General features: G+C 45.5%; 2 protein-coding genes across 7 annotated transcripts; one reads left to right on the top strand and one right to left on the bottom strand.

The window, feature by feature from the left end:
• The first annotated feature begins 16,556 nt into the window (after positions 1-16,556).
• Positions 16,557-22,769, top strand: LOC123055146 (uncharacterized). Of its 6 annotated transcripts, none has more exons than XM_044479101.1 (9): positions 16,557-16,994; positions 17,359-17,853; positions 18,335-18,434; positions 19,147-19,209; positions 19,343-19,469; positions 20,532-20,623; positions 21,280-21,341; positions 21,795-21,891; positions 22,047-22,769. In XM_044479101.1, exons 2-9 carry the CDS (start codon positions 17,444-17,446, stop codon positions 22,101-22,103), a joined length of 1,008 nt encoding a protein of 335 aa, XP_044335036.1. In that variant the 5' UTR covers positions 16,557-16,994; positions 17,359-17,443; the 3' UTR covers positions 22,104-22,769. The 6 variants fall into 6 exon arrangements, with proteins under 6 accessions (XP_044335036.1, XP_044335037.1, XP_044335034.1 ...); XM_044479102.1 differs by having other exon boundaries at positions 16,567-16,994; positions 20,535-20,623; XM_044479099.1 differs by lacking the exon at positions 16,557-16,994 and adding an exon at positions 17,078-17,250 and having other exon boundaries at positions 19,352-19,469.
• A 374-nt stretch (positions 22,770-23,143) lies between these two features.
• Positions 23,144-25,137, bottom strand: LOC123055145 (uncharacterized protein At2g24330; the record flags this gene model as incomplete). Its single annotated transcript, XM_044479096.1, is given in 4 exon segments — positions 23,144-23,852; positions 23,938-24,331; positions 24,492-24,601; positions 24,993-25,137. Coding segments are annotated over 4 exon segments (981 nt in total), but the record flags the coding sequence as incomplete, so codon positions are not given.
• Positions 25,138-25,911: the final 774 nt, after the last annotated feature.

Raw genomic sequence — 25,911 nt, 5'->3', positions numbered from 1 at the left:
AGCGTTGCCGAGGCCACCCCAAACCCTAGAGAAGCAGCGTCGAGGTCACTAATATGATTCCTTATTGTGATTAGCTAGCTAGTTCTACGTTTGCCACTAATATATCCATCTGTCATGTTTGAATAATAATTGCCACGTTGTAAATATTTGCAGAAATTATGGAGCACCCCCGAGACGAAGCAACGGAAGCGGTGTTGGCGGACATAATCGCACAAGGAAGTGATGTCGTCTTGTCGTTTCTCAACAACACCGATGGTCTGGAAGGACAGGGTGAAGAAGCAGGCTACGATGATCAAATAATGGAGGAGGAAGGACATGATGATGACGGCTCCGGTGACCGAACCGAGTCCGGCCTGGTATATATATTAGTTAAGCCTGTGCTGACTAGCTAATTGATGCATTCATTGTTTTGGTATGTACACATATTAATTAACTCTCATCTTTCTTCTTTTTTCTAGCCCTCCAGATCGAGCACAACTTCGGTAAAGAGACGAGGCCCGAAGAAAAAGTTGCGCTCGGATGAAAGGTTTGAGATCACGGCAATCGCGCGCGATGGCATGCCGATTGAACCCATCCGGACAAAGGAAGCATTTGCTGCTCAGTGCGGGGTTCTTGGTAGGGACAAGATCCCGATCAGCATCCACCAATGGTTTAAGCCTAAGAAGGAAGACCCTGAGGTGTCTTATGTCGACGATATGCAGAAAGATGATCTTTGGACCGCGCTGAAGGAAAATTTCACCCTACCACCAGAGGAGAATCTGGGGAAGCCAGTTAAAGAGCAATTGATCAAGTCCCATGCTCTTAAGAAGATGGCAGAACTATTCAGGAGGTGGAAGAATGAGCTGAAATTATCGTTTGTCGACAAAGAAAAGACACCAGAATTCACCGGCCGGTATGAGAAGATCAGAGATCACTGTCCCGCATTTGTGGCCCACAAGACATCGGAAAAGAGTAAGAAGATGTCAGCGACAAAAAAGAAAAATGCTGCGAAGAAGAAGCTTCACCATCGCACGGGGTCAGGTGGCTACCTCAAAGCCCGGCCGTTGTGGGCCAAGGCTGAGAATGACCTGGTTGATAAAGGGGTCGAACCAGAGACACTGAACTGGCTAGACCATTGCCGGACTTGGTTCTTCGGGGTTGGCGGAACCTTGGACCCTGTATCAGGGAAGTGCGTTTGGACGAACCAGCAACTGAGACTACCCGTCACGAGGCTTCAGGAGTATATCGATGCGGCGCAGCAAGGGACCTTCGTTCCAGACAGAGAGAACGACGAGCTCACAATGGCCCTCGGGAATCCTGAGCACCCTGGACGGACACGAGGCACGCCAGGCTCCGTTTCGTGGAAGGCTGGGTTTCCGGATGCAGGCGGTTACAAATGCCAGGAGAGGAGGAAGAAAGTGGAGCATACCCAACTGCAGGCGCTGCACGCAAGGGTACAAGCGATAGAGGAACGAGAAGCAGATCACAGCAAACGACCAGCCGAAGCTTCCCCCAAAGCTACCCTGCCATCTCAGCGGAGAAGCAGCATGGCTTCCACCGAGCTGCTTCAGCAGGAGCCTGTCTTCACGGCTCCTGCTAGCTACCCCATGGATGCTATCACAGAGTCTCAACATTGCCACCTTATGACGCAATGGATGAAATTGAAAGTCAAGGCGGCTGTTGGCTCTGTTGCACCTCCTGAACCTGGCGCAACCTATCACTGCCGGCCGATTCCAGAAGGATATGCTAGGGTGATGGTGGATGAAATAACGGACGGATTTGAGGACCTCGAGCTTGACCACCCTACGGGTGAAGGGGAGACTCGGCTGGGTTCTTCTCTAAAGACTCCATGCCTATGGCGGAAGGAGCTCATCAACCTTCCGAACTGGACGCCTCCGCCTCCTCCTCCTCCTCCTCTGGCGAGTCAGGGCACTCCGCCTCCTCCTCCGGCGAGTGATCAGGGCACTCAGCCTCCTTCTCCGGCGCGTGGCGGCACTCCGCCTCCTTCTCCGCCTGCGCCGGCGCACCCGAGCAGCCAGCCTCCTCCTTCTCCGCCTCGTCAGCAAGGGCGGAAGAGACCCGCCGCCGCTCCGGCTGCTCCGGAGCGTCGTAGTCCTTCTCCTCCGCCTCGTAAGCAAGGAAAGAAGACAGCTGCAGCCGCTCCGTCTGCTCCGGCGTCTAGCAGTACAGCCAGACGCGGGAGGCAATACAGATTCGGTCCTTCTCTCAAGCCTCTAGAGAAGTTACCATACGAGATGACCGAGAAGGAAAACGCGGAGATCTGTCAAGCCCAAGTGACGAACTTCTTTGAAGGGGTGAAAGCAAAGAAACATCCACCTCCGGAGGAGAAGATAGATTCGGTGAAAGCGAAGCGCACTTTGGATGCCCTGAAGAAACCACCAAAGTCTCCGCCGAAAGGCAACTATGAGCACATTATTGAAAGGTCATTTATCGAAGCAGAGCGGTCGGGAAGTACTATCAGTGATCAAAGGTTAGCAGAACGATGAGCTGGGAAAAAAATTGCCCAGCTCGGCAAACAAGCGCACCAATCGTGCCCCCTGCTCAAGGTGTCTAGCGATATCGTCGCTAATGATCTGAGGATGGTGCCCGGTTATAACAATCTTGGAGATTACCTGCACGACGATGTACATTATGATTTCTTGGAGGTGGACGAACATAAATACGAGTACGGGAAGCCTCTCGTCAAAGATGAAAGATCTCTAACAACGATGATGCGAAGATTCCATGATTGGTACATGAAAACCTGCAGAGAGTCTGGGGGGAGGAATATTTTGACGCTGAGAGTTAAAGAGGAGCATGACCTCGTTGGAATTGATCTGTTGAATGTTCCATTTGAGGAGTTCTTCCAGTTTTTCAATCAACATGCCCTCGATAAATTAACGGTCACTTGCTACTGTCTGTAAGTACTACTTCTGTCATTAAGTCTCTATATATAGGCAGCTCTTCCATTGCATGTATTTTTAATTATCCTCACTATATTATGCAGATTAAAGATCGCCGAATTGAAGAAAAGACAAATCGGTGATATTGGGTTCATTAACACAAATCTCATAGATGCATATATGGTTGAATTTCAGGCCAGAGATACCGAGGCCAAGTTGCTACAATCGTTCGTATTAAATCAAAACAAAGCTATAATACTCTTTCCTTACAACTTCAAGTGAGTGTTACTGTCTTGTGCATATTCGGTTTCCCTTATTAGTCGAGGTTATAGTAATGTAATTGATGAGTTATGCATGCGTGCGCAGGTTCCACTATATTCTCCTAGAGATTAAGCTTGAGCAGGGACTAGTAACCGTCTTAGACTCGAGACGAAAAGATCCCCAGGAGTATGCGGACATGACTGAAATGCTAGAGAAGTAATTAAGTTAAATCGATCATTATCGCACCATATCGGCAACTTTGTTCATTTTCTGATATCAAGTAATTGTTTTCTTTGTCTCGCAGGGTTTAGAAAAAATTCACCTCAAAAGCTCCGGGACTGCCGAAGAAGCTGCAATTTAAACACCCGAACGTAAGTACTACTAGCATGTTCCGCGCATCCCCTAGTGATTCAAGCGCTAGTTTCATGAATACCATTTAGCATGCTTGCTTATCAGTTTGATTGACCTCTATTTCTTGTAAAGTGGTTGTGGCAGGAAGCCGGGAATAATTACTGTGGATACTACGTTTGCGAGTCCATCCGCCACACGACCTGTGAGCGGGGCTACTCTGACAAACGATATGAAGTGCGTAAACAATAATATTCACAATTTTATTTTATTACCATTATTTGTGTTGAGTTTCATTTATTCATATATATGTATTGACCCCCTTCTTCAAATTAGATGTTTCGGATGCGGAATGAACTCCTAGCACCAGATCGCATGCGAGCAATTCAAGAGGAATTGGCGGCATTCTTTCTTGTCCACGTGATCGATAAAGACGGAGAATACCATGTGGACCTTGAGTTCATATGGGGATTATATTGTAAGAGATCTTATATTGAATATATATGTAGCCAGTAGCGTCGAATAGATATACGAAAACTTGTTGTTCGACCAATCTCTCGGAGAAGGAGAGGTCGATATCACTTCTCTCTGTATGCATATGTTCATGACGATCTTCAGTTTCCTTCATTTGCTTACTAGCTAGCATGTCGAGTCCTCTCTATACGTATAGTACATAACATCGACCAAGCACGGAGATAAGAGAGGACACTTCTCTCTATTAATTAGCTAGCTAACACAATATATGAAACACCTAAATTAACCCCCAAAATCCATAAACCACCCCCTTTCAAAAAAAAACAAAACCTCAGCTCCTACCAGCTACTGACGCGTGGACGCCTATTGGTCCCGGTTGGTGCCACCAACCGGGACCAAAGGGCCTCCTGCCTGGGCTCGCCGCACCGGCCACGTGAAGGACCATCTGTCCCGGTTCGTGTAAGAACCGGGACTAAAGGCCTAGGGTTTTAGTAACGACCCTTTAGTCCCGGTTCAAAAACCGGGACAAATGGGCCTTACGAACCGGGACAAATAACCCTTTTTCTACTAGTGTGTCGGTCTAGGCGTGGGAGAGGTAGATACGATCCACATGCGAAATTCCTACTCGTGCATTAACAATGGTTTATCGAGATGCCACTAATACCAAAGAGCAAAAAAAAATGAATTGATTGACCGGTACAAGTGAGCATATCTAAACCCTATGGCATTAGTACTGTCTTTTTTGCATCAGTAAGGCGTATGGAATGCTAAGTACTAAGCCGGTGAGGATTAGGGAACACTGAAAACATGGACTAGATGCCCCTGGCCATATACGCAATATACAATGCCCCGGCACAAACGGTTGGCGAATCAAAGCCGCCCCGAATATCATTGCGACAAGTGCAGGAATGAGGAACCAGATCACGCTTAAGTCAACACGAACAATTGATTGGTCGATCACCTCTCCGTTTCTGGCGAACAATAGAATAGAATTTATTTCTTTCTGTAAAGAAGAACCTTGTAGGATCGGAATATTGTCGCTACAGGGAAGTGGTTTAGAATCAGTTTCCTCCTCTCTTCGAAAGTAAAGCGAGAAGCATCTCACGTACCCGTCCGTGCTCATTTCGCCCACCGGCCGCGGGAGAATAAGAACTCGTGGCCTGCCTTGCTGCCGGAGATGTAGAAAGAGGAGGAGAGAAACTACTTGCATGATGTGTTGGGGAACGATAATTAGACACTGGATGTACTAGCTACCAGCATCTTCGTTTGCCAGTATGTATCACCGGCCGTTTCAGTTTCCTGTATATGCCGTGAGGAGTATCGTACGTTTCTCGCCGGTCAGGCTGCCGCTCGCCCCAACAATGGAATACTGTTGTTAGTGCAATTTTGGTCAACCTTAAACCCGACGTGATGGCCTAACAAAGGTTGATTAGTAGTAATACTCAGCTTTGCGCAGGCACTCACGCTAATGCAATGGTGATGGCGCGCGACTATCGGGCAACTAGTATCTGCGTCCCAACTCGCTTTCCTTTCCTTGCTGGCTGCTGCCGTTGGGATCGATCGAGGAGCCAGCGCCTTGGGTGTTCGTCTATTGGAGTTAAGATGTTTGTGCTGAGCGCTTTTTCCCTGATTTAATCACTGCTAGTTTAATCGATGTGGGCCTGCTCTCACGTCATGCGCGGGGGCAATAATAGGTTAGGTCAAGTCCTGTCTTTTTCAACTAAAATCTTATACACTACAACAAAATACTGGTGATCGATGTGCTCTCTCTCTCTCTCTCTCTGTCTCTCGCGTGCCCATGAGCTGTGCTTGTGCAATGCAAGTACTGATGCTCATATATTTTACACATATGTATTTTTTATAGGGTTAACGATTCTTCGTCGTGCCAGAGGCGTGCGTATATAGGTTTGGAATGCAGGAATTTCCATTGAAATTCTTGATAACCTAACCATTTTGCCACGCTAATAGAAATAAGTAGTGTTCTCTTCCCTCACTCCAAACTTAGATATATTTCCTAGTAGTTTACAGGCACCTAGTAATAATCATTAGCATGCACACCGTCCCAGCTTCAACCTTGCTGAAAGCAGAAGCCTTCTACTTGGTGCCTGCAGGCCACCACATGCACCCAGCGGGTCACACTCACACTCACACACCAATCGCTTTCTCTCGCTGCGGTAACCAATAAAAAATATATCAATTGCTCAGCATCACCTCCAAGATTTTTAGTACGGCCATGCTAGCTCTGATCGACCAATGGCCGGCCATCTGCGAAGCCTGATCCCCTCCAGGCTTATCCGTACTCGACAGCGAGCATACCAACATGCATAGGGCCAATTCCTTCTAACTTAACTTAGTCCTGACCGATTCATAGATCAAAGTGACAGCCCATGTGAACGATGGTTGTTAGGCTAAGCCGAAAGTAATTGGTGCATCACATATCGACAATCACTGTCAGTCCCTGTCTCTCTCAGTCTCTGTCTCTGTCTCTATCTCGAAAAAAATAAGAGCCGCTCGCTCGCTGTGTTATGCGAGATAAAGCTGCCGCTAGCTAATTAACACTAGTGTAGTTGAGTTAGTACTCCATACGTCCCAAAATAAGTGACTCAACTTTGTACTAACTTTGTACTATAGTTAGTGACTCAACTTTGTACTAACTTTGTACTATAGTTAGTACACTTATTTTGAGACGGTGAAAGTACTAATTAACTTCTCCCAGTTGCGATCTAGCATGCGATTCGTGGTGTCCTCTGCTGCCTTGTCCGTTTGCTGTCTCGTACCAGTACAACACGCATGCTACGGGTGGTTAAGTTCGAATCATTTCTCTAAGGAGTAGTTAGTAGTACGAAAGATTGTTTTAGTTTCTAGAGGAACATGTAGCAAAGATGCTTCCGTCCCACTGGCAGAAGGAAGAATCGAAGAGGCTGGTTGGCTGCCTTGACGTCCGCTTTCGCCTGCCATGGTTTCGCACGGTGAACCACACCAGGGAAAAGTCACGGTATCCGCCGGCCGGCACGCACACATCTCTCTGTCTATCTCCCCGAGCTTTCAGCGACGTGCCTAAAAAAATGCTTTGCTTTGGTTATGTTACTGATGTGCATATCATGCGTGTGGTGGCTGGTCCAACAGGTGGTGGTGCCGCCTACATCTCCGGAACGATCGAGTTACATGCATGCATCCTCCTAGTTAGGAGCAATGATGCATATAATGTTATTCTTTTGTTACTGATGGTACTTGCGGATTTATGTGCCAAACTACTACTCCCTCCGTCCTAAATTACTTGGAAGACAAATTGACAAGTAATTTGGAAGGGAGGTTGTATTCGGGAAGTGGAGCCCATGCACAACTAAACATTGACAATTCTTTTCCAGAAATTTGAAGAGCCTTTCGTCATACATCCCAAACGCATAAATGTAGGTATTCACGTAAAAAATGTACTACCTCCGTCTGGAATTACTTGACGCTGAAATGAATGTATCTAGACGTATTTCAGGTCTAGTTACATCTATTTCAGCGTCAATACGTCTAGATACGTCCATTTCAACGTCAAGTAAAACCGGACGGAGGGAGCATATGAAATAGGTGACTTTGTTCTACTTATAGTTTTCCTATGAAATGGGCGCAAAGGAGAATTTCCTGCACTTTGCATTTCTATTGTGCGCATTTGAGGACTCGGAACTATTCTTCTCTGATCGGCTTCCTCAGAAGCTTCAACTTGTGCATTTACATTTAGCTAGCTAGGCACGCATACTGTTGTTGATCAACAGTATGACAATAAGTGCAGCAACCACACGGACATAAGACTTCGTAGTTGACCTAAAAAAATAATGCTCCTTGACGCATACTTATGCCGAAAATAATGTTAAAACTCCTCTGTTTCTTTTCTAAACCATGTGAGGTGGGATGCATGTGAAATATAGTAAGGGCGAAAACGAAGTTCAACAACTAGTTTGTTTATGCCGGCTCAAAAACGTGTCGGACTAGGTGTTGGAGCGGTACATATAAACCACATACAAAATTCCTACTTGCGCGTTGACATAATTAATCAAGATGCCGTTAATCTCAGAGAGCAAATAAGTAATTGATTGACCAGCGGTGAGTGTATCATACGGATGCTCGGTTGGTGGAATGTCCAATGACTCGCGACACAAAACTAGTACAAACTGAAGAAAAATTGGTGATTCCAATAATAATATATACGTGTGTTTGATAAGGATGTTTTATAAGGAACGGTCGTTAATTTACATAAATGTGTATGTCAACCATACATTGGCAATAAGAAGAAAATAATACTTCCTCCATCCCATATTAACAGCAGAAATCTCATTCCCTCAGAAAAAAACAACAGAAATCTTATAATCTCTCTGGATGGAAAATTGGTGGCGCATGGGAATCCATGTGAGCAAGACAGGAGTAGTCAAAATGTTGGCAGCCGTGTACGTTACATTGTCTTCCTATTATTCTTTCTGTTTCTAAATATACAAGTCTTTTTAGAGATTTCAATCTAAACTACATACAGGTGTATATAGACATATTTTAGAATATAGATTCACTCATTTTCCTCCGTGTGTAAAGATTCACTCATTTTTCTCCGTGTGTAATCTATACCGGAATCTCTAAAAAAACTTATACGTAGTATCTAAGAACAGAGGGAGTAGCATTTGACCGAAATGGAGATTAATTAGTCAATTAATGGCATTCCAACTGATCGTGTGGGGTTTGTGGTATTCGTGTAGCATTTGCTCCTATGCAGGAGGTCCCCGACTGTTTGTACCGCCTCTTCCAGCCAACGAGCGGACGAAACCTGGAGCCTTTTCATTGGGTGCCTGCCGGTTCACCGAAAGCAAAAGAATCGCACGTGCGCGTGCCTGGGCCACCATGCATGCCGTGTTGCCTAGCCAGAGCCAGTAGTACTACTACTTTTTTTTTCTTGGAACACAGCCAGTACTCCTAGTCACCGTCATGGAGCTGGGTATCTCCGCGGGACCCTTCCGTCAGTGACTCTCGTAAGTGAATTTTGTTGCTGATTTTGTCATAAAAGGAATTTTGTAGGCGATTTATCCTCGCGCATATGCATATGTTTTCTGCATCTCCTATGAAAAACTAGCATTGGGTGGGCCAGTGTATAGTTTCCCTTGAAATAATTCAATGTCGTTTTCATATGTGGGATTCTCTCTATTTTGAATCATTTTGAATGCATGTTCTTTGCCTTGTAGTACGGCTTTTAGATAACCATAACTTTGCTCCGCAAATCAATGCCTTATGAGACCGCTATTCTAAGAATTAAGGCGTGCAACGACTAGTGCTTCCACTTTTATTATTGAAGCTGCAAAGATTTCGGACAAAAGTTGGTCTGGTTGTCCCCGTCTTTTACAAACGCTACCGCGAGTCCGTGACAATGATATGCTCCACCATTTTTCATTTCCTTCCATCTAGGAGTACACAAACGTACGAACCATGATGCACCAGGGGAAAAAGCAAACCAAAGTTTTTTGTTGCCATGAACTTGTAACATGTTGATCAACTGCACTCTTTTCACAGCACGAAAAAACATTCTGAAGACGAAATGTTTTGTCCTAATGCAGCCTTGTTCATATATGGTACTAATTCATAGTGTTTGAACCAAGCTGCTCGACGCCAGAATGAAACAGAAAATCACGGCTATTTAGGGTGGGAATGTTGCCTCCCACGTATTTCGCCTCACCAAGAACTGGACCAGTCTCGAAAAAGAATTGTGATGTGGTCCATACATTTGTTTTCTTTCTCCTGAATTATTTTTTGTACTCCAATAGCTTACAAGCCTTTTGTAGATATATAAAGATGTTCATGGTCCACATACCAACACTTTACTAAGTTGTTGTTCCTAAAATTAAGGCGTGTATTGGCTAGATAGTGTTTCTCCTTTTTATATTGGCGTTGGAAAGATTCCGAAGAAAAGTTGGGTCGGTTGCTTCGATGTGTTGTAAATGCTACCATGACAGTAGCCTCCGCCGTAGTGTTTTTCTCTATACGGGAGCACATACATCACAAAAACCTCGATATATACGGGAAGTATAGGAAACCAAATTTATGAAACCTTTCACTTGTCACAAACTCATCACATGTTCGCGGTCTCATCGCCTATCGTTTTCTCTTTAGAAGATCATCAGTTGTATCCTTTTAGGGCCCAAAAACCCACTCTAAAGACTGGAGCTTTTTTGTCCTACTTAACGACGTTTCAACCGAGTTGCCCACCGCGGTAATGCAACAAAAACACCCAATTTTGTAGGCAAGAACTGTTCCCTCCAAGAACCGGAGTATTCTTGAGAAAAAACCCTCCCCCTGACGGCCTGGATCAGGATGTTAATGGTTGCCAGTGCAGTGGTCAACCTTAAACCCTACGTGATGACTAATGATTGGTGCCACTAACAAAGCTTAATTAGTATAGTGATACTTAGCTTTTGTCCAGGCACTCACGCTAATGCAATGATGATGGCGCGCAACTATCCGGCAACTAGTATCTGCATTCCAACTCACTTTCCTTGCTGGCTGCTGCCGTTGGGATCGATCGAGGAGCCGGCGCTTTGGGTGTTTGTCTATTGGATTTAAGATATTTGTTCCGAGCGCTTTTTGGCTAATCTCTTCACTGCTAGCTTAATCAATGTGGGTCTGGTGTGGCTTCGTTGCTCGCCTGCTGAGGTGAGGCGAGGCGAGGCGAGGGGCTCTGGGTGGCCGGCTCTCACGTCATGTGCGGTGGCAATAATAGGTTAGGTCAAGTCCTGTCTTTTTCAACTAAAATCTTATACTACTACAAAATACTGGTGATCGATGTGCAAGGCAAGTACTAATGATCGTACAACTGTACTTTAAACATGGTTGACAATTTCGGCATGCCTGCGGCGTAGGAATATAGGTTCGGAATGCGGAATTTCAGTTGAAATTCATGATAACTTGCCCATTAATATGTCATGCTAATAGAAATAACTAGTGTTCTCTTCCCTAGTAGTTTTCAGGAGCCGAGTAACAATCATCAGCATGCAGGCCGTCCCAACTTCAACCTTGTTGAAAGCAGAAGCCTTCTACTTGGTGCATGCAGGCCACCCCATGCACCCACCGGGTCACACTCACACACCAAAGCGCTCTCTCTTGTTGCGGTAACGAATAAAAAAAAAATCAATGGCTCAGCGTCACCTCCGAGATTTCGAGTACGGCCAAGCTAGCTCTGATCGACCAATCGCCGGCCATCTGCGAAGCCTAATCCCCAGCAGGCTTATCCGTACTCGACAGCGAGCATGGCAACATGCATAGGGCCAATTCATTCTAACTTAACTTAGTCCTGACCGATTCATATATCAAAGTGACAGCCCATGTGAACGATAGTTGTTAGGCTAAGCCGAAAGTAATTGGTGCATCACATATCGACGATCACTGTCAGTCCCTGTCTCTCTCAGTCTCTGTCTCTATCTGGAGAAAAATAAGAGCCACTCGCTCGCTGTGCGTGTGCACATATGCGAGATAAAGCTACCGCTCGCTAATTAACACTAGCGTAGTTAGTACTCTATAATTAACTCCTAGTTGCGATCTAGCATGCGATTTGCGGTGTCTTCTGTTGCCTTGTCCGTTTGCTGTCTCGTACCAGTACAACACGCATGCTACGGGTGGTTAGGTTCTAATCATTTCTCTAAGGAGTTGTTAGTAGTACGAAAGATTGTTTTAATCTCCATAGGAACATGTAGCAAAGAAGCTTCCATCCCACTGGCAGAAGGAAGAATCAAAGAGGCTGGTTGGCTGCCTTGACGTCCGTTTTCGCCCGCCATGGTTTCGCATGGTGAACCACACAGGGGAAGAGTCACGGTATCCGCGGACCGGTGCGCGCACATCTCTTTCGGTCTATCTCCCCGAGCTTTCAGCGACATGCCAAAGCAAAATAAATTTTGCTTTGCTTTGATGATGTTACTGATGTGCATATCATGCATGTGGTGGCTGGTCCGACAGGTGGTGGTGCCGCCTCCATCTCTGGATCAATCGAGTTACATGCATGCATCCTCCTAGTTAGGAGCAATGGTGCATCTAATGTTTTTGTTTTGTTACTGATGGTACTCGCGGATTCTTGTGGTAAGGGGAGCACATATGCTCAACTAAACATTCACAAGTCTTTTCCGGAAATCTCAAGGGCCTTTAGCCGTACATCTCAAACGCACGAATACTGGTTTGACGCCAAAAATATATATGAAATAAGTCATCTTGTTCTACTTCTAGTTTCCATATGAAATGGTACAAAGGAGATTTTCCTCTACTTTGCCTTTCTATTGTGCACATTTGAGACATGGGACCTATTCTTCTATGATTGGCTACCTCAGATGCTTCAACTTGTGCATTTATAATTAGCTCCACGGACATAAGACTTTGTACTTGACCCAGAAAAATAGACTCCTATACGTATACTTATATTCTATATATTATGCGTAGACATTTTTTTTTTCTCTTCCAACCTTGCAAGGAGGGATGCATGTGAAATATATTAAGGGAGAAAACGAAGTTCTACAACTAGTTTGTTTATGCTGACTCAAAAACGTGTCAGCCTAGGTGTGGGAGAGGTAGATATAAACCACATACAAAATTCATCTCAAAGAGCAAATAAGTAATTGATTGACCAGCAGTGAGTAGTACTATATGTACGCTAGGTTGGTGGGATGTCGAAAGACTTGTGAGATAAAATTTGTACCAAAAGAAAAAAAAATGGGTGACATGGGTGTTGCTAGTTCTCATCGATCTAGATGAGAATTAATTACTCCCTCCGTCCCATAATATAAGAGCGTTTTTGACACTACACTAGTGTCAAAAACGCTCTTATATTATGAGACGGAGGGAGTATATCACATCTAACTCTTACACCATTTGATTTTACGTGAAGATTCGTGCGGATTTTTCTAATAAAATGGTGTAAGAGTTAAATGAGAATTTGTTATTCTCATCTAGATGAGAATTAGTAAATCTGAATTTACATACATTTGTACATCGATCATACCTTGGCAATAACAAAAACGAAAATGCTCGGCACGCGATACCAATCCCTGGACGACCAGCTAATCGAGCGGTAGTTGCCCTTTTACTCCCATGCATGTGCAGCTGGATTAACATTGTCGAGCAGGAATCCTGCAATATTTGTCGTCCGTATAGCATGGTTCTAACAAAAAAGAAAAGATGAACGCACACGCACCCATGTCAAGCAACAGAAATCACACAATCTCGCTTGTGCGAAAAGCGGTGCCACATGGGAATCCATGTCAGAGAGACACTAGTTAAAACGTTGGCAGCCGTGGACATTACATTGTCGTACTATGCTAGCATTGCTAAATATGCAAAGGACGTAATTGTATGCCACATAGTCCAGCATTTGACCTAAATGGAGATTAATTAGTAGCCCATCACACTGCACTGATCGGTGGTGGAATCTGCCGTGTCCGTGTAGCATTTGCTCCCATGGGCCAGGTCCCCAACTGTTTGCACCGCCTCTTCCAGCCAACAAGCGGACGAAACGTGGAGATTTTCCATTGGATGCCTGATGCTTCACCGAAAGCTAGAGAATCGCACGTGCGCGTGCCCGGGCCACCACGGTCCCGTCCGTGTTGCCTAGCCCAGTTGCCAACATCATGGAGCCGGATAGCTCCGTGGGCCCCTTCTGCCAGTGGCTGCCATAAGTGAATTTTGTTGCTGTTTTATCCTTGCGCCTACGGATATGTTTTTTGCACACCTTACCAAAAACTAGCATTGGGCCGGCCAGTGTGCATTTTCCCTTGAAAATTTTCCGATGCGGTTCATATGTGGGATTTTCTCTATTTTGAATCATTTTGTACGCATGTCCGTTGGCTTAAGTATGGCTTTTAGATAAACATAACTTTGATCCGCAAATCGATGCTTTACGAGACCGTTATTCCAAGAATTAAGGCGCGCATCGACTAGTGCTTCCACTTTTAATATTGGGGTGGCAAAGATTCCGGACAAAAGTTGGTCTGGTTGTCCCCACCTTCTACACACACTACCGCGAGTCCGTGACAATGATAACCTTCACCATTGTGCGTTCTCCTCCATCTGGGAGCACATAAAAACGTACGAACCACTATGCACCAGAAAAATTAGCAAACAGAAGTTTTTCATTGACATGAACTCACAACATGTTGATGTTCTCGTATCCTATTGTTTCCTAAAAAATTAATCAATTGCAGTCTTTTAACAGCACGAAAAAACATTCTGAAGATGAAATGTTTTGTTCTAATGCAGCCTCGTTCATATATGGTACCGATTCATAATGTTTGAACCAAGTTTCTCTAGGCCAGAATGAAACAAAAAATTACAGTTTTTTACGGTGGGATGCTCCATCCGATGTGTTTCGCCGCGTCAAGAACCGGACCAGTCTCAAACAATAAGTGATGTGGTTCGTATACCTGCTTTTTGTCTCCTGCATTATTATTTTGTACTCCACTAGATTACAAGCTTTTTGTGGATATAAAGATGTTCACGGTCCACATACTAACACTTTACAAACCGGTGTTCCTAGAATTAAGGCGTGTATTGGCTAGATAGTGCTTCTCCTCTTTATATTGGCGCTGCAAAGATTCCGGAGAAAAGTTGGGTTGGTTGCCTCGGTGTGTTGTAAATGCTAGCACGACAATAGCCTCCATCATTGTGTTTTTTTTCTACCCAGGAGCACATACTTCACATAAACCACGACACATACGGAAAAAATAGGAAACCAAAATTATCAAACCTTTCACTTATCACAAGCTCATAGCATGTTTGCATTCTCATCGCCTATCATTTTCTCTCAAGAAGACCCTCGTTCGTATCCTTTTAGGACCCAAAAATCCATTCTAAAGACCGGAACTTTTTTGTCCTACTTTGACGGGGTCTCGACCGAGCTACTCACCGCCATAATAATTATGCAACAAAAAACCGCAATTTCATAGGCAGGAACCGTGCCCTCCAAGAACCGGACCAGCCTTGAGAAAAACCCATCCCCAACTAAATGAAAATCCATCCTGGACCCACCTATAATCGACCCAGCACGAGCGAGCTGCGTACCCCAAATCTGCAAATTGATGCTTTACGAGACCGTTATTCCAAGAATTAAGGTGCCAATCGACTGGTGCTTCCACTTTTAATATTGGAGCGGCAAAGATTCCGGACAAAAGTTGGCCTGGTTGTGCCCATCTATTACAAACGCTGCCGCGAGTCCAAGTGACAATGATAACCTCCACCATTGTTCGTTTTCCTCCATCTAGGAGCACATAAAACATACGAACCATGATGCACCGAAAAAAATAGCAAACCAAAGTTTTTTGTTGCCATGAACTCATAACATGTTGATGTACTCATATCCTGTTGCATCCTAAAAATTAATCAATTGCACTCTTTTCACAGCACGAAAAAACATTCTGAAGATGAAATGTTTTGTCCTAATGCAGCCTCGTTCATATATGGTACTAATTTATATTGTTTGAACCAAGTTGCTCGACGCCAGAACGAAACAAAAAAATCATGGTTTTTTTAGGGTCGGAATGCTCCCTCCAACGTGTTTCACCTCGCCAGGAACTGGACCAGTCTTAAAAAAAAAGAATTGTGATGGCGTTCATATGTCTGTTTCCTGCCTCCTGAATTATTGTTTTGCACTCCATTAGCTTACAAGTCTTTTGTATATATATAAAGATGTTCATGGTCCACATACCAACACTTTACATAGCCGTTGTTCCTAGAATTATGGCGTGTATTGGCTAGATAGCGCTTCTCCTTTTTATATTGGCGCTGCAAAGATTCCGGAGAAAGGTTGGGTGGGTTGCCTCGGTGCGTCATAAATGCTACCACGACATTAGCCTCCACCGTAGTTTTTTTTTTTCACTCTATCCAGTAGGACGCACGTCACATAAACCACGACATATACGTATATAGAGAGAAAAAACAGGAAACCAAAATTTATCAAACCTTTCACTTGTCACAAGCTCGTAACATGTCCGCGGTCTCGTCACCTATCGTTTTGTCTCGAGAAGATCATCGTTTGTATCCTTTTAGGGCGCGAAAACCCACCTTCAAGACTGGAACTTTTTTTGCCATACAATGCAAAAAGAGAAAAAAGAAAAAACGCAATTGAATAGGCAAGAAGTGTGCCCTCCAAGAACCGGACCAGCCTCGAGAAAAACCCATCCCAGCGAAATGAAAACCCACCCCGGGCCCACCTGTAATCGACCGAGCACGAGCGAGCCACGTCCGTCTAGCGGCACACACGTCACCTCCAACCAACAGTGTTCCGCGTACAGTGCCGCCGTTGGTGGGTTGATTCCGCGAGGAAAGATGATCCCAGCAAGAGATTCCCCCTCGCCGGGGCCCACGCGGGCGCTGAGACAGGCGGCCCATCCGGCCCGGTTCCACCCCACCGCCACCGTCCGATCCAATACCCCACCGCGTCCCCGCCGTCCGCGCGCCCGACGGCGGGGATCCGCGCATCGCGCCTGCCGGAGCGCTTCGCAGGGCGACACTTTGCCCGCCAAGCCGAGTGGCGCGGCCCGGAAGCAGGCGGGGGCAGGAGGGTCATCTCACCGGGCGGAGCCACGCGGGGGCATGGGCGTGATAGGCTAGCGCTGGTGGTGTAGAGTAGGGCGCTACGCCCTCTGTTTAAGAAGGAACCCAGGGCGGCTGCGGGAGGAGGAGAAAAAACCAGCAGAGCACCACGGGATTCGCCTGCCCGCCTGGATCAAACCCAACCCAACCCAAACCCAGAGGGATTTCGCCGCGGCCTCCGCGGGGTCGATCCGATCCGGTCCGCCGCGCGTGCGGCGGCGGCGGCGCGAGGTTCGGGATCGGTCGGGTTGGCGGCCGGGTTGGTGAGGGCGGAGTTGGGGGTTCGAATTGGGCTGCTGCGGTGCGGGTTTGGGGGCGGGGGCGGCTGCGTCGGGATTCGCGGAGGTCGTTGCGCTGCGCTGCGCCGCGCGGCGGTGCGGGTTTGTGGAGGGCCTCGCGCCATTGCATCGGGGGGTCGTGGCCCGCCGCCGCTGGAGGCAGGTGAGTCGCCGGGTTCCGTTGATTGAATCTGTTGGCCGTGGGGTTCGGGCCGATTTCGGCGTGGTTTGTTGCTGGTCAGTTGGTTGGTCGGTTGCTGTTGTTGTTGTGCGGGTGGTTGGGCTGGCCGGGTCGTGCCGCGCTAGTGGGGGGTGGGGGCCTCGCTCTCGCGGCTCGCCGTCGCCTCCGTGGCCTTCCTCGGCTTCCGCTGGAGATCCTATCTCCTCCTCGGGGGGCCGGGAATGCGAGCGAAGCTCTGGTGCCGCGCACCTCCATTTCTCTTCCGGGGAGGAGCGAAATCTCTGACCGGATTGCTTGTTTCGTCCAATTGGCGGCGGCTGATCTCTCCCGGCTCGATTTCGTGCAGGTCGGTCCGAATTGGGCGGCAGGAGGATTCGGGGCGCGTCCGTGGGCGCCTAGATCGGGGATTCCAGCTGGCTCCCCCGGGCGCCATGGCCGCTGACTCCAGCATGGGGTTCCACCAGGGGATCGCCGCCGCCGCCTCGGTCTACAACCACCATCACCATCACCACCCCAACAACATGCTCTCCTTCCAGTCCTCCACCAGCGACGTCACCATGGGCGGCAGCACCGCCGGGATGGGGCTCGTCAGCATGAGCGGCGGGCCGAGCAGCACCGCCGGCCTGTACCACTCTTCTCCAAACAACCACAGCAGCAGCAACAGCAACAACAACGGCGGTGTGTTTGGCAACGTGCCGGTGGTCCTCCAGTCGAGGAGCGCGCCGGGGGGCGCGTCCCGCGGCGGCGGCGGCACCACCGCGTCCAAGTACAAGTTCGTCACCGGCTCGCCTTCCGAGTGGAGCGACCGTGAGCTGAATATACTGAACGAAGGGCTCACCAGGTAGATTCGCCGCCCCTCCTCTTGCTGAATTCCTGTTGCCGGTACTGCCGTATCGCCTTTTGCTGATGGAGTTTGCCAATTTGGTTATGCGGCAAGCTTCTTTTCCACCCCATGTGGTGTGCTTAAGTTAATGGAGCATCAGTCAGGAAGTCTAAAGCAGGATTTGTGCAACTGAACCTTTTTACCTTTTCAGTTTCTAGCAGCACTACCCAGCGCATCTGCTATAGCGTCGCTTTCGTCGTTATTTGGCCTACTGTGGAACTGCACTTGGTTTCTTTCAACCATAAGCATTAACAGCCGCACCTGAGTGCTCTATGATTGTGCCGATGAGCTCACCAAATTCTAGCCGATGAATTTGTGTCAAAGGAATCCTAGAAAGAAAGAGAACCATGTCAAATGTCACCATCTGGCTTGAGAATTGCTTCTAAGAAACAAGCCATTTCCTTTGAGGTTCTAATTCTTTCTTCACTGGCAATTGCAGATATGCTCGTGAACCTAATATCATGAGGTACATCAAGATAGCGGCTATGCTGCCCAACAGAACCATCAGGGATGTTGCATTGCGATGCTGGTGGGCTGCAGTAAGTTTCTTCCAAATGTCTAAGCATCTATTTTCTGTATGTGTTCTGTTCTGATATTAATGTAGTGCGTTCTTACTGGTCTTGTTCTGCACTTAGTGTGAGAACGTCAATCTTGATTTTCTTAATAATCTATTTAGACGTGTACTAAAATTGGACAAACCTGCTAACCTCTAGCTCTACTATTCTTTTTGCCTTCCAGAGAGGAGTTTAAGCCTTTTTCGTAGTTTATTTTCTTTTTTCCCTCACACTATTATCATTTTCTCTTGTGAGTGTTTTTATGAATCCTTACCCAAGCCAGTGTCTTGATATTCTGTACCTGTAAATACATCTCCTGCGAATAGGTAACTTGAAGGATATGTTACTTTTAGATATTCTAATAGATGGTGAGTTACCAACGCCTGGATGAAGTTTATAGGGGTGTATGTTATATAATGGAAGAGCCCCTCCCTCGGCCTCTGGGTCCATAGAATGCACACAGCCAGTTAAGGGCGTAATAAAGTAATAATGGCTTGTTCTGGACAAAAATTCACGTCTCTTCTTTCTGTGAGAAGCTAGTGTTCATTGTGATTCCCCTAGATATAGTATTGTGATGCTTGGCATTTTGGACTCTTCCTTTTGAACTGCATGCCGTGGTTTCTGTCTGATGTATATCAGTATAACAGCACATGCACATAAACCATTATGTTCTGATGACATGCGTTTGTTATTACAGGGTAAAGATAGAAGGAAGAAACCAGAAGGTTTTTTTACAGGGAAAAAGATGAGAGATATGAAGGTACTTTTCTGTTTATGGTCCTCAATCATTTACATCACTATCTCTCCTGGTTGGTACAGCTTTTGTCTTGTGGTGTTCTCTTATTGCTTTTCCTAGTGCCAATCATGTACTTTCTGATAAGGTCTTTTGACAGCCAATGCAGGACAAAATGTTTGCATCTGCCCCGATGGCTAATTTTCACATGGCGCCTACCAACAACTTGACCCCTTTCTCAATATCGATGGAAAATCCAAACCAGCAGTGTCAAGTTCCCAAGGAAGGTTAGCTCATATCTCTAACTTCTATCTGTTCTATTGCTATTGTTTGGTATTTCTCAGTACCATCCTAACTTTGTCTGATTATTTAAGGCTTGAATCAGTGGTCCAGAATTGTTAAATAGCAATATCATTAGAGTTTGAAACCAGCTAGCCTCACTGTATCTCTCTGAAATTTTCCTGGGCTACATGGTTCAAACATCAACTTTGTGGAGTTACAACAATTTTTGTGAATTGTTCACCATTCTCTTCAGATACTCTTGTTATGATCTGATTGGAAATTGATGATCTCCTAAAATACGAAACATATTTTATTTGCTTAAGTTCTTGATGTTCTGCTTGTTAACTTTGTAGTTAGTACTTAGTACAAGCATCATCTGGAAGCAACCTTGCGATGCCTTCACTTGGTGCGTCTCTATATTTAGACTGCATCTCCTAGATCCCAATATAGAACTGAAAAAAGCAGCAGCACAGAAGACAAGCCAGTAGCAATATTTTTGAGCTAAACATTTTTAACATGGGATTATGGATCCCTTTTTTATGAGAGATGTCCTGAAGGTTTGTCATGCTCATGTAGTTGTGTTAAATTATAGGGATGGAATACTTATTAGCATGTCCTTGTAGGAGGCAAAGATTTCACTACGTTGCACACACCTGCGTACATTCTCAACAAAAGTCTACTTCTCAACTCTAAACTTAGCCAAAAGTTTAATTAGCATATCGGCATATCCTCCATACCACTGCCATGGATGGACAAACAAACAGTATGATAAAAAGCAATCTAACAATTTACACCACTTGGAGATATGTAAATTAGACTGTTTTCTACATTATTTTTTGTTATTGCGTTTGTACTTGATTGTGATTCAGTACAGCCCTTTGGAGGTATCTAATAAAATGTCTCTCCTTTAATTTGTTGTGCTTAACTATTATGATCCTTTTTCATCTGAGGGAACTCATTTATATTCATTGTAAAGCAGTTATATAATAATAACATAGAAATTCACCATCAATCTCAGTTGTTATCCTGATTTCTTCTAAAGATGCTCATTCTGTTCCGTTCTGAAGCAGCTCCTGTTGTGGACAGTGCAACCCAGCAGCTCCTGGAGGAAAACAATCAATTGCTTAACCAGATTGCTGCAAATATTGAAACATTCAAGGTATGTTTGTTCATATACCTCCCATTTCATGCTCTTAAACTTCATTTTATAGTACCCCAAGTGTCAGTCAGGGAGCACATGGTGCCCGCCTACTGGTTTTACATCTTACACAGTGAAGTTCTCATGGCTATTTGTTTTCACAACTAGTCCTTCCACCAAAAAATTGAACATGATCATATTGCTGGTATAGTAGTTAGTGCACTACTCTTAGGATCTTCAGAAAAACTGAATCACAATATTTATATAAGCATATTTGGCAGTAGCACAACATGTATACCTGATTGGTGCCGCATAACATATTTAAATTGCATGCATCATCAACATATGCTACAGAAGTGCCCTTTGTTTTGGGTGCACTGTCAATGTTCGAGTTTCCTTTTTCTTAGATAACTTCTGTGTTCAGTGAAGAAATATGATGGGGCTGTGGTTGTGCCTTCAAAGGTTGGGATGGGTGTACCGCATCAAAAACATCAATAATAGAGGAGAGAATGTGGAAAATGTCATCTGCCACTAAGTACTAATACAGGCTAACATTTATTGTATGTTGGAACTTGTCGCTCTCATTGCCAGCCTTCACAGCTTAAAAGAACACAATGAGCGTGACGGGGGCACATTATGTTACTTATTTCATGCCTGAAGTTCTGATTTATTTGCAGACAGGGGAGAACATGGATCTCTTTCTTCGGACAAATAGCAACATCAAAACAATTTTAAGCAGGTAAAGCTCTGTAATATGTGCCATTTTCCATATATTGCTCATTGGCCTTTCACCAGTATCGTTTGCAACATATTCTTAGGTAAGGACAAATATCACTAAATATCATCTGCTTCACTTCAACATGTTCAATGCCATTTCGTTCTTCTATAAATATGAATGTATCATATCACTCGCACTGAGTGGCCAAAGGACCTGCTGTGGCATCGTGAAATAAGTAGTGGTGGCTTTGGAATCTTTTTAAGTTTATTTAACAAATCAGTTGCTGTCCTGAGATCTTCCTTTTACTGATCTAATGATCTCGTATAATGTTCTAGAGCAGGATGTGATCATTTCAAATATGGTAGTTTACAAAATTTACATATTAACTCATAAATCATTGGTAATGTGTGAATGCCGAGTAACTCGCTTATGCTTATTCCTCTGTTTAACATTTATTTCGTATTGTTGTTGCAGAATGAGCGAGACGCCTGGCATCATGGGTCAGATGCCTCCTCTGCAAGAATTAGCACACGAAGACAAGCTTAATTCACTTCTTCAAGTTGACAGAATGGTAAGAACACACGGCCTAGCAATCGTCGTTGAGGTTCGCCATATGCACAACACTTTTCCTTGTGCTCTGGTGCTAAAAATATGTATGCACTCGAGCGGTAACAACTAACAACGATGTCTCAACTAAGCAATTGGTGTTGTTTTTCTATCCTGAAGGTCCAATCTTACAGCGCAGCACACACCTCACATATGAAGGAAGAGCCTCGAAGCTAATGTGTGGCATGCGCCGAAAGAAGAAGGGACAGATAGACGGCTTCAGCTTCTTTCCCTCGGATCCCCACCGGTGCTGCTAGGAATCCCTACAGGCTGTTATACTGACTGACGGAGCGCCAGGAATAGTTGCCGTACATCCTTGAGATCATTCCCTGCCCTTCCAGCTGAAGCTCGGGAAAGCGTGTTTGGAAGGAGCGGATTCTGCAGTTTTGCAGGGTATGCGAGCGGGGGTTACTGCCCTTCCTCCCATCAACCACAACACCACCAACCAGATACTTGATTCGGGACTACAGCGAAGTGACTGTAAATATTGGATGGCCGGAGGCATTTCCGTGTTTTGTTTTCCCCAATTGGTCGTGAATACATTTTTCGAAAGGGCTACCGTGCGTTTGCATTTTTTTACTTGTTCCAGTTTGTACCCTGTACAGTAATGAGCCTTGCCCTGATACACGCTGTGCCGTGTTGGTAAAAGCAAAGCAGCGAGGGGCGTTCCTTTTCAAGGGGTATCCTAGTTTTGCATAAATGCCCTCCTCTAGTTTAGGCTTCTAGCTATTTGGGTCATTGCTCAACAGCTAAAGAGAGAAGGATGAGAACAGAAAATGTAGGAGTGACGTGACTGAATTATCAAACTATTGACAAGAGTTGCACTATTTTCTCTTCTAGTAATTCTCAAGTGTCATCTTTATTCCATGGCAGTGGCTCTATGCAATGCAGTACTATCTACACAAAATGTGAAGAAACGCTACACCTTACTCAACGTATGCCCATGGATGAAGCAACTGACGGCTTCCGATAGCGTTTAAGCTTTCTTTTCTTCCAACCTATACTTGTGAATTTTTCCCAATGCTGCTATTTCACATATTCACACAAGATGTTGGCCGACGCACAAATTCAAAAATTGAATAACCCAAACGCTGGGGATTTCAAAGCAGAAATTCAAAAATTGACAGCACTCCTAACCCAAACACTGGAGGCTTATCAGCCCTACTTTGGTACGTAACATTGAACATATTCCATACCCATCCAGGTAAAAAAAAACATATTCCAAAACCAGCATTTACATAAAGAGAAACTGATACTACACATTGCATGACTGATAATATATTACAAAAGGTGTGGAATTCAACTTCCCAAAAGAGAAAGAAAGCTATACACTCAAGAGAAGCAAAGCAACCCATCACTCAAGCAGCTGGACAAGATGCCGGCAAATGGGCATCCATCACCCTAGTATCCTAGCAGCACCAAGTGGAACAATCCATTTCAAGCACAACACACCAATAATCCGCATCTATATGCATAGGTGGTGCCGTGGTGGTAGGCACAAGAATCTGCGTCCAAAGCTCTGGTACGCCATCTCACGATGCAACTAGCGCGGAAGCAAGAACTGGCGAACACATTTCTTTCAGAAGAAGAAAGTTCAGCTGGCAAGCTGATCGGCGGGTGGAACTTCAACAGTTGGTGGTAAGTTATTTGCGGCAGAAGAACTCTCTGCTCGAGGCTGTTCAGCGATCGTTGAGTTACTCGCACCAGAACTTTCTGCAGGCAGTTCTTCAACGGTCGGCAAGCTCCTCCCAACAGGACTGCTGACGCCCGAGTCCGCAAGGCTGGCGCCGGCTTGGACGCTGTTACCAAAGGAGCGGTCGGTAGGAGTCACCATTTCACCGTCCTCCTGTTGCCGCGATCCGTTGAGAGCATTGCAGTGAGGACAGTAGTATGTAACGAATGCAAAGTCCTCTTTCCTCGCAAGGCCTGCAACATTGAAACATGGTTCAGTAGAGAGAACATGACCAGCATGATGGTCTACAGACAGAAACACGGTTAACAAGTACCCTACCATTATGCATATGGCAGTTGCCACATATTAGTGCAAAGCACTGTGTTGGATCCTCCCCTACAAGCAGAGCGGCCACCCGTGCGAGCCATCCGCCATCATTGCCAGCATGGCCTCTAAAGTGCTCAACAGTCCGATTTGCAGTGGGGCTTTCGTTACCATCATATATACTCGAGCCGTCTGATGGCTCAGAGGCATGGGTCGGTCCAGAGCCATGACCTGAGTGGGCTGGTTTTCTTTGCCTCAGGCCAGAAGTCTGTCCGTGCTGATCATTACTTTTACTTCCATCCACGTTCGACTCATCTCCCAAAAAGACTCTCAATCCAGAATCTGCGCCCAGCTTAGATGCCAAAACACTTGCTGCAGCCGCCTTTGCAGCAGGGTCAAGATCATATCTCTGTATCACGAAAACGAAGAGTCAGTAATACATACATACACCGTTCTCATGAGAGGAAAAAACAAGGAACATAATACAGGTTTCCCCATACACTAAGTAGTACTACTAACCAATACAACTCTGCATATAGAAAGATCGTAAATGGCCGGTGACAACCCACCTGTATAAGTTGCTGGGTAGTGTAGTAGTTTGTTCTCTCCTTCAACTCATCAATCTTGGCCTGCCTTTCAGCACGAAGCTTTTCAAGAGTATGTTGATCTCTATTATCAACTGCAAGACAGAGTAACGTCCATCACAATTTAAACATGAAAGGTTAACCATATTAGCAAAAAATAATAACCTTGATCATGGTAATCATACACCTTTTCTTACTTAAGCTGTTAACAAAAGCAATTAATTAAGTGTCAATTACATCTATACAACTAGACCATTCAAGTGGATTGCCAACTTGAAGAACTAAGCGAAACATATCAGTCTAATACTATATAACTGGCTTTCCTTTTTATTCCAATGATCACAAGAAAGGATAACCAATAATACGTAATGCTACATTCACATCTGCAACAGCGGGCTTAAGCCCCACATAGACCTTTCCAAAATAACATCTGCAACAACAAAACTACTGCGAGAAAAACAGCGATGCAGAGGCAAATGTACTTACGAAATTTCGCAATGCTTGTAATAGCTGAGTAGATGAGAGCAGCTAAAGCAGGAACCAAGAACATGGGCAGCACCCGGGCTGCCCTCATCTGCCAGGGGATGTCTGGGGATCTGGTAGTCATAATCGCATGTCCAACAGCCGCGATCTGTTCCAGGGGAAAAAATATATAACCCTGTCATCGATAGAATAGACTGTTCATGAACCTATCCTAGCAGCTAAGCAACGCATCAGTCGCCGTACGGCTAAATTGCGCGACAATATAGCACGATTTCATACCATGCTAGCACGCACCTCTTAACAAAACGAATCGATTACTAAAATGAAATTCGAAAACAAGGCTTGCAGTATCGTGCAGATTCCATCCCTCCCCCTGTCCAGTATCGCGGCAATTATACGGCTGTGTCGTCGACACAATCGGGCCTAATTAGCAGCAGCAGTGAATTGTTATAAAGCTAATTGCTCCTCCTGGAAGCTGGATCATGCAACAGCTGCAACGGCATCAACCAGAAGGGGAGATTTCAGCACAGTCCCACAACATTGTACGCGTCCGATGAAACGACCAATCACTAAATTGGACGGCCTGCACGGTGTCAAAAACATATGATTCGTCACGCGACACGGAATTCCCCATTCATCCGTCCCAGGCACAGACGATAGAACGGATTGTTGATCAACCTAGCCTAGCCGCTGCCCCCTGGACCAGAAGCTGAAGCAACGTGAAATTGCGCGAGAGTACAGCGCAATCCAGCAACGTGGTAGCACGCAACGATGTACTATCACCAATCGAACACCCGGTGAGCGCAGATTCCACCCCTCCCCTGTACGGGATCGATTCGCTGGGCACCAACCAAGCATCTAGGATCATTTGCTAGAATCGACCCACGGTACTGCGGTAAAATCGAAGGAGATCGTGGGAGGC

The sequence above is a fragment of the Triticum aestivum genome, chromosome 2D (assembly GCF_018294505.1).
Source record: "Triticum aestivum cultivar Chinese Spring chromosome 2D, IWGSC CS RefSeq v2.1, whole genome shotgun sequence".
NCBI lineage: Eukaryota > Viridiplantae > Streptophyta > Magnoliopsida > Poales > Poaceae > Triticum > Triticum aestivum.
The sequence above is the reverse complement of the archived record's forward strand: the minus strand, read 5'-3'. Positions and strand labels throughout refer to the sequence as shown.

What these genes read in the sequence shown, in the direction of transcription:
- LOC123055146 (XM_044479097.1), top strand. An exon ending in CAAATATTGAAACATTCAAG is followed by an intron (nt 20,624 to 21,279) that starts GTATGTTTGTTC and finishes ATTTATTTGCAG; the next exon opens with ACAGGGGAGAACATGGATCT. An exon ending in ATCAAAACAATTTTAAGCAG is followed by an intron (nt 21,342 to 21,794) that starts GTAAAGCTCTGT and finishes TTGTTGTTGCAG; the next exon opens with AATGAGCGAGACGCCTGGCA.